Genomic DNA, 9,385 nt, shown 5'->3' on the forward strand with positions numbered 1-9,385 from the left:
AAACAACACAACAAGAATCTAATACCTGCAAAACAACACAACAAGAAATGAATACCTGCAAAACAGCACTACAAGAACTGAACAACTGAAGAGCAACACAATAAGAATTAGACAACTGCAAAACAAAACAAAAATAACTGAACAACTGCAAAACAACACAAAAAGAATTGAACAAAGGCATAGCAGCACAAAAAGAACTGAACAACAGGATGAAACTTGCAAACAAGACCTTTGACATTTAGTCACTACAATTTTCACATTATTTAACTAGAAAATTTTCTTTAGCAATTTGAAATTTTTATTATGGTATTAAAACACGCCTCATGTAGTTAAAGTATTTAAGTCTAATACCGGAATTCAATTTGGTGAGTGTATTTTAAGTCTGTTTTTTAATGTAGAAATAACTTTGTTGAGTCTTTTTTATGTATGTTTTCTAGTAAAAGAACACTTGGAGTTTGTGTTTTAAGCGTAGTTTTTAACGTAGGAATACACTTGGGAAAGTGTATTTATTTTATGTCTATTTTGTAAGGGAAAACAAAACAAGAACACTTGCTGGGTGTATTTTATGCCCAATACACTTTTGTGGCGACATCAACAACTCTGTGTTAGTAGTTTTACTGTCAAAATGTAAGCAGGATATAGAGCTAGCCGTTGGTAGTTGAGCAGTTGGGCATCATACTGGCAGGAACACACGGTCTGTCCCGTGAGGGGATCGGTGAGAACGGGGCGACCGGACTCGCAACAGTTCTGTCCGGCGGTGGCTGAGTGAAGAGTCTGGGTCGCCGGTTGTCCTGGCATGAGAATCTGTAAATAAAAAGAAAAACTGAGTACAACTACTCAGCATATCTAAACGATGCATTTTTCAATAATTAGCTTCGGGCTTACCACTAAACATGTACGGAACAGCAGCAGCGGCAGCGGCAGCAGCCTACACAGGCGATCAGCCTTTCCTCCCGCTCACCCCGGAACAGTCGGCGTTCTATTCCCCAACGGTAAGTTGAAGACTTTGTGTTCAATAGTGACGTAAAATAAGAGGAAGTAATCACTTCTGACGTGGGGACAATTTCATGTAAACTAACTAAGATTAATGAAGACAATGTTACAAATTTGGCGTGGGGACAATTTCATGTGAACTAACTAAAGTTAATAAAAACAATGTTAAAAAAGGGTGTTCGATTACGTATGGTTTCTCGATAATTCAAACAACGCCTTAAATTCACGATCATCCCACCATTTATTCTTTTCTGGAGTCTTGAAATTACGGCACTACGCCATCTTGTCCTTCCTTAACATCACTTCAAAAAGTTTGCACGACTGAAGTTCAAGAGAACCAACTACAAGTAAACAAAACCACCAGAGAAAAATGCACATCTTTCAAGATCTAGTTACGTATAAGATCTGGTGATATGGGTGACTATGGCTACATTGCGCATATTAGTGACTATATCGTCTTACTCCGTCACTTATACAAATCTTGCTTCCTTAAATTTTAATTCATACTGTTTGTATCGTAAAATTATATGTAATGTTTATTTATGATGCTGTCTTTTATTTCTTTCCGTTTCCTACTAAATTGTCCTGTGAGATCATTCGTTTATATTACAGTTTACTTTCCCGACTAGTCAGCCTGCTTTATGAATTATGCAACTGTGTCCAGCAATAGAATACGTTGAATTAAACACTCATCTTGAAGATGAAATCAAAATGAACGGTTATTTCCAATCTTATGCGAGATTGAAGCCGTGGTTCGGGTTTATTAGGACTGAGGCGATTTGTAAAACCCAATGACCCTCTTCTAGAGTAGAACCCTTGCTGAACACGCTACACAAAAGCCATCCGTCATAAAAATGGCACCTAGTCAACAGGACTCGCCGCCCCTGTCTGGGCTGCTCTTGTCTGACCGAATAGTGGGATTTGACCTTCACCCTTATTACCTACCCACGGACCCACACCGCGGGTGCGATTATTATTACTATTTGTTGCCGTAACGGAGCACACGCAGATCCATAGTCGGACACTCTAACCACAAGGCCAAGCTCCACCCTTAGAGTAATTATTTCATATAAGGCTAAAACACTACTAGCACGACACGTCATATGTGTAACTGTATATTTCTATAATGATAATGACACACCAGGACTGTGTTTTCGTCAATTACCAGAAGAAGACAACGCTTATGTTTTAGTGGTTTTGGTATACGATATTATTGAGATAATTTTAATTTGCTAAATTATCTATATTATTTCCATACTTCAATAAAACGCCTTAATTCACATATTTTTGTAGCCCTCGTAAAGTTTTTAGGGTAAAGTGCTTCTCTTATATAATTTTCCCTATTGTTCTGTGCCCAAAGATTTAGTCCCTAATGACGTCCTTAGGGTAACATGCCCCTCTGAAATAATTTTACCCCTTGTTCTGTGCTCAAGGATTTAGCTCATAGTGACGTAATTAGGGTACCATGCTTCTCTTATATGATTTTACCCCTTGTTCTGTAATTAAGGATTTAGCTCCTAGTGACTTTCTTAGGGTAACTTGCTTCTCTGAAATAATTTTACTCCTTGTTCTGTGCTTAAGGTTTTAGCCCCTCGTGACGTTCTTAAGGTGATATGTCTCTTTGAAATCATTTTACCCCTTGTTCTGTGCTTAAGGTTTTAGCCCCTCGTGACGTTCTTAAGGTGATATGTCTCTTTGAAATCATTTTACCCCTTGTTTTGTAATTAAGGATTTAGCTCTTAGTGACTTTCTTAGGTAACTTGCTTCTCTGAAATAATTTTACCCCTTGTTCTATGTTTAAGGATTTAGGTACTTTGTATTTACTCCCATACACGTCTTCTCTTCAGAAGATATACAGCTATCAAATATCGGCACTAAAATCTTTAATCTCGTCTGAAAAAACTTCTTATATACATTCCATGTTGCTTTAGATTCTAACATAGTTACTTTTATTTTAGGAATACCTCAGCGATGTTGGTTTTATTTAATGTAAATCAAAATGGCCCTAAGTTGGCATGTATTTACCCTCAGTTGTCGAGCCGTCATACAAGGTGTTTTCTATCCTATCCAGTTTCTATTTATGCCACTATGAATGCGAATCTCTCAATTTTGCTGATCAGTTGTCACAAACTGTTCATAATGGAAGTACTATAAAACACCGAGAAGCTGAAACGACGAAAACACGCTTTTAGGTTGGAATACAAATTACGTGAAGATGTTTCTTTCCACTCGGCACCCTTCTGTAGGCTCAGGAGACAGTTTGTTTGTTTGAAGTTAAGCACAAAGCTACATAATGGGCTATCTGTTGCTCTGCCCACCACGGGTATCGAAACCCGATTTTTAACGTTAAAAGTCCGCAGACATACCGCTGTGCCGCTGGGGGGCTCAGGGGACAGTTATGTTTGTTTGTTTTAGCGCAAAACCACACAATAGGCTGCGTGAGCTCTATCCACCGCTGGGAATCGAACCCTAGATTTTGTCGTAGTAAATCCATAAACTTACCGCTGATCCACCGGAGGACCAGAGGATAGATGGCGATACTGTTACTAAGTGATTTCTGGGAATACTTAAAAATAATGTCTTCTCTGTGAAAACTTTCCAATGAAAACAAAGATGTCCAAAAAACTTGATAATCTTTCGTTTCGAACACGCATTTCCATATTATCGTTTTTTTTTAACAATAAAATCATGACGAACACGTAAGTACACATACACATATATATATATACACATAGGCATGTGGCAAAGCGATTGTAAGACACCCGTTATGATTAACCACATTCAGAATAAGAATTGTTTAGCCTACATGTCATGCGAGTATTATTAACTGTATTGGTTGTACAAGTCTTACGTAGATGCGTCTTAATCATGCATGTGTTTGTAGTAGATGTCTATGTTAAATACACTAATACGATCCGAACTTAATCATGCATGTGTTTGCAGCAGATGTCAATGTTAATCACACTAATACGATCCGAACTTAATCACGAAAACACAATCCGAAATCTAGTAAAATTTCTTTTTGGCTTTGACAAAGTTTTTGACAGAACCTGTATTTTAGAGATATTCTTTACGTTAGTTTAAGTATAGGATTAAATTAACATAATAGCCGCAACCCGCAAAACATTTGCTGTAGTTTTTATGCCCTTCTCTTGAATTTTACTTATTCTATAATTTTTATGCACGCCATTTAACGTACGCTTTCTTGCAGGCATTATGTGTTAGATCAATAAATCCTGGTCTATTTGAGAAAAATTGTACGCGGTCAAACAAACAAACTAACGTAGACATAACTTTGTTTAATAAAACTACACGTAAGTAAACAATAAAGTAATGGTATTTATAAAAGTGTACAGAGTATGAAACAGTTATGAGTGTTCAGTGTATGAAACGGTTTTACGAGTTGAAACAAATAAACTCGCAAAAACAAAGAATAAAATCCACAGTAAAGAAAAAAGCAGGTAAAAGATATTTATAGCAGTCTATGAAACGAACCGAAGCTAAATTATTGCAAAGTAAAGTAAACGTAAAGTTGTAATGAATGCAAACTTAGCTGATTACGCAGAAACGTCGGAATGCCTGTTCACAAAGTGATAAGCATATGGTTTTAAATGAACTGCGCATGCGTATTTTAGACCTAAATAAGTCGAGAAACTCACAGAAATTGTATTTAGTATAATCTTCGTTTTTTTAGGAAATTACAGGCTGGTTAAATGTTCTTTGTATGAAATATTTTGCAAACAAAAAAACTAAAGTTGAAATCTAAGCCAGTCATCACGTGGTGACAACGACATTGTGGCATCATGTACCATACTCGTTGCATTAAAAAGTTTGAATAAGCAAAAAACAAGTAAGGTGATTCTGAATGGAAAAGTCAGTATGCAATCCGAAATCCTCAGATTAAGGCCTTTCTAACGATATGAAATTTGTAGTGTTTGATCAAGAAATTTGCAAGAAACGTTCCGGATAGACAAACGCAAGCGTATTATTTATATAGATTTAAAGACTATATATATGAAAGATTGATTCAACTTATTCTATTAACATATCTATCCTTTCAGTATAGGAGCCCTTGGCTTCAAGAAGGTAGGATCAAAATCAATGTTAGATGTCTTGGATTTAGGAAATTAGTCTATCGAGAGAAGATATTTTATAAGTTGATATTCAAAAAATTCTGACCCCGTGACCTCATTTCAATAATTATTTGCAATATTTCGATATTTCTATAAAACCCGTTATTCCATCCATGTTCGTCGTAGCCCCACGGTATGTTCTTAGGACAACGGTGCTTCTCCTAAACAATTTTAGCCCTTGTTCTAAGCTTAAAGATTTAGCCCCACGTTACGTCCTTAAAGCTAACGTTCTTCTCTGAAATAATTTCACTTTTTGTTCTGTATTTAAGGATTTAGACTCTCGTGATGTCTTTAGGGTAGCATGCTTTCTGAAATGATTTTGTCATGTGTTCTTTGCTTAAGATATTTTGTACATGGGAGTCATGTACATGTTCATAACATTAAGAAGTCATACAGCTTTAAAATATTTATAATGAAACTTTTAATTCAATATGAATAGCCTGTATACAGTGCTTTATATTTTGATGTCCATTTATAATTCCTTGACTCGTCCACCAGCATGCATAGAATGCATAGGTAAATTTGATTTTTATTTATTTTTGTGCACATAAGGTTCTACAATGTCCATAATAAGGTATGAGAAATATGCGGATAGTAATTATAAATACTGCATCAAACCTAAACGAGCGCCCTACGAAGTTAACCTGAAAATCTGACAACCCTAGCAACTACTAGACAACTACTTATTTTTACCCCTTGAATTACTGATGTGGCTCATATTCCATCGGCTTTTTAAACATAATTTTTCTAATATATTTATGCCCGGAAATAACTGTGGGTTCATTACTTTGTTGGTTACATACAGGATCCCTAATAGCATATGAGTTACACACACACACAGAATTAACCCCACTAATTACTGATAGGGTTTCCTACGTATTTTTCATAGAAAATATGTGATTTCACCCAGTTTTTGTGTAGCAAATAAGTGAATTCACCCAGTTCTTTGTGAAGAAAATAAGTGATTTCACCCAGTTCTTTGTGTAGATTTGTGCTTAACAACAAACAAACACAACTCTTTGAGTTTGTTAAGTTCTTTACGATGAGTATTGTAATAGGCAAAAACATAAAAATTTGAACTTTAATTTGAAGGTATTCAAACTCAAATCGTAGCCGTGGCCAAACATTATTGATGCGACTGCTGCTGAGTACCCTGAAGATGTGCAAAGAAAAATATAAATTATTAGATGAAGGGTGTGTATGCAGGTTGCACCCAGCACTTCCAATCAACTGGAAAAGTTGACACCTATGACTGAAACCACCTTGCTACCAATTATACATGGATTAACTTGGAGTTCGACGTGAATATTCGAATATTACACCATTCTTGTAATGAAAGTGTTATTCAAATCTCCACAGTACAGTAGTTTTTTTGATAAACTTGAGTTATGAAAAACTGTAGAATATATACTAAAAAGTTTGATTTTCGTCAAAAATTGCCGTCTACTTTGTCTATTAAAAGCTAAGACTGCTCAGTCTGCCCCCCCCCCACCCCCCACCAGTGGTTCAGCGGAATGTCTGCGGACTTATAACGCTCAAACCAGCGATACAGAGAAGATATAGCCCATTGTGTAGTTTTGCACTTGATTACAAACAAACAATCATCAATGTGTAACTTAGAACAAAGATGCAAACTGCGATGATATAAAAACACGACAGAAAAGTTTACAAACCTTGAAATACGTCAGTAAAATATACGAAACATCTTGAAAACAGGTACTACTTAAATATGCACCTATGAAATACGTTAGTAAAATATAAGAACGTTTTGAGTAAAAAAAAATACGTAGCTATGAAATAAGTCAATAAAATGCATAGACGTATTGAATAATAGATACTACAGAAATATGCAGCTATGAAATAATCCAGTAAAATGTACGGACCTTTATTGAAATATGAAGTAGTCAACTGAATCCTGTGTAGCAATGACCACGTATAAAGTTAACTCTGTTTGATCTTAAAATTTCTTTAGACATGTGGGCCCAAAACAAAAAGCATCGCATATGAAGGGCAATCAAATAAAACTAGGATACAGACTACAGCGTGGGAATGATAAAGTACACATACACACATACATATATAAATATATGCATGAATATTGGTATGGTTAAAGACAGAGCTACAGTATGGACTCTGTCCACCACGGGTATTGAAACTCGAATTTTTGTTGAAATAATGCAAACTTATCGCTGAGCCACTAGGGGAGTACACGTAGACCACAAAAGTTATTTTTCGTGTGTAATTGTATGAAGTCTTTTGTCTTTTAATGCATAGCTATATCGACCTCTTCTCGTTTTCTTTTCACTCACAAAGAGTGCAGATATAGAGTATAATTTATTCATTTTGTTCATTTCTTGAGTTTGTTTTCAAGTCCTGTCGTTTAAAAGCCCTATAGTTCAGGTCGAAAATGTTAGTTACATCTTAGTAGATACTAGGATGATAAGCATTAAAAAGTGGTTGTTTTCAATGATTGTTAGTCACCAACACGTCTCAATTTAACACCCAAGGTAAAATAGTAGACTTAGATAGATAAACACAGAGAAAGTAGTAAAGAGACCAGATTAAAGACAGATTGAAAAAAAAGAAAGAAATGAAGACATACTTTTCTAAGTACAAACTAGATAAGAAGACTGGTTTTTAATCGACATTTAGTCAGAGAAATTAGAGACAGGGGAACATACTGACAGACAGATAACGAAGCAAACATCAAACACTTTTGTACCAAATATAGAGTTTGTTTTTTTTTACTCAAAAATTTATCCAAGTATATTGATTCTCATATGTCATTTATGTGTGCAGGTTAGATGTAATAGCTATATGTATTTCGTATTTGTTAAACCGAAACAGGAAGACGTAACTTCGCGTGCTTTCAAACTGACGCACGCCTGTAATTATATTTGCGAAGCACTGTAGCGTGTCTACACCAGGACACACAGTTAAGTTTGTAAATTGATTACTGACCACAACGCTGATAAATATTACCAAATGTATATGTTTAAAGGCCTATACTTACGTGAAATGTGTTGTAGTCATTTATATCGGTTTACTTTATTGAGTAGTATAAATACCACTAGAGGGGGTTTGAATCTGCACACGTTAGACGACTCGTTTCTAAGCAGTGATTCGAATTATTTCTTGTTTGTTTTAGAATTTTCGTGCAAGGTCACATAAAGAGTACCTGCGCCTATCCGTCCCTAATTTCGAGCTAATATGATTAGAGGGAGGATAGCTAGTCAACATTATCCACCACCAACTCTTGGGCTGCTCTTGCTGACTGAATAGTGGGATTTTACAAGCATACTTATAGTGCACCTGCGACCCCAAAGTGCGAAGAACATTTTAGTTTGTAATAAGGAGAGGTGAACTTGGACGTCTGAATAAGCTAACAACTAGGCCACACCCCCCCTTTTAATATTTTCTGATTCAAGTTTATAAAATATTCTGCTGACTGCTAAATTAACTTTGTTAGTTTTAATAAAATAACTGATGAGGTAATGTAAAAAAAAACACAAAAAACACGAGTATTTTTGTGAGAATTATAACGATGTAGTGTGCTTCTAGATATCTTAGAAGATATCCAAAAATAACAAATAACAGCAAAATAACGATTAGTTTTGAAAAATTAAACCGATTGGTAACAATAAAATAAAAGTCCATCATGTTAAATTTAGTGAAACGGTTTACTGATAAGAAAAGTAACCTAAGCTGCCTGAAGTAAGATCGTTTGGTAATAAAAAAATAATTATTTTCGAAAGTAAAGGTGTGTGGTGTTACATACATTAGAACTTGTATACAGTGACGTTGTTCAGTTGTAACTAAATAAAGGCAGTAACCATACTTGCCGCTAGTCTCAAGCTTCGAATCCACTGCGGCAGATTTGACGTAAAAGGATAGGCCTAGAAACATATATGTTTGACTACAATTTGAGCGATTTCCGTAAACACAAATACCTTTGAGTTAGTTATCAATTAAAGGGTTTTTACTAACTTGATATAATTTAGAACCACTCAACAGTTTTTATTTCAAAACACTATCTTTACTTTGTAACACACGGTGACTTCATATAATTATTTTTTTCGTAGGAACTATATAACAGTTTTAATTTTGGCCCGGCATGGCCATGTGGTTAGAGCGCTCGACTCGCAATCTGCGGCATGGCCAGGTGGATAAGGCGCTCGACTCACAATCTGAGGGTCGCGGGTTCGAATCCGCATACCACCAAACATGCTCGCCCTTTCAGCCGTGGGGGCGTTATAATG

At 35.7% G+C, this 9,385-nt stretch overlaps 1 protein-coding gene across 1 annotated transcript in view; it reads left to right on the forward strand.

The window, feature by feature from the left end:
- Positions 1–877: 877 nt before the first annotated feature.
- Positions 878–9,385, forward strand: part of LOC106470234 (iroquois-class homeodomain protein irx-3-like) — a 29,223-nt gene continuing 20,715 nt past the window's right edge. Inside the window, exon 1 of the mRNA XM_013930777.2 lies at positions 878–992. Within this exon, the coding sequence (XP_013786231.1) occupies positions 894–992 (99 nt within the window). The 5' untranslated portion in view covers positions 878–893. The remainder of the gene's footprint in view (positions 993–9,385) is intronic.

The sequence above is a fragment of the Limulus polyphemus genome, unplaced genomic scaffold (genome assembly GCF_000517525.1).
Source record: "Limulus polyphemus unplaced genomic scaffold, Limulus_polyphemus-2.1.2 Scaffold3894, whole genome shotgun sequence".
Lineage (NCBI taxonomy): Eukaryota > Metazoa > Arthropoda > Merostomata > Xiphosura > Limulidae > Limulus > Limulus polyphemus.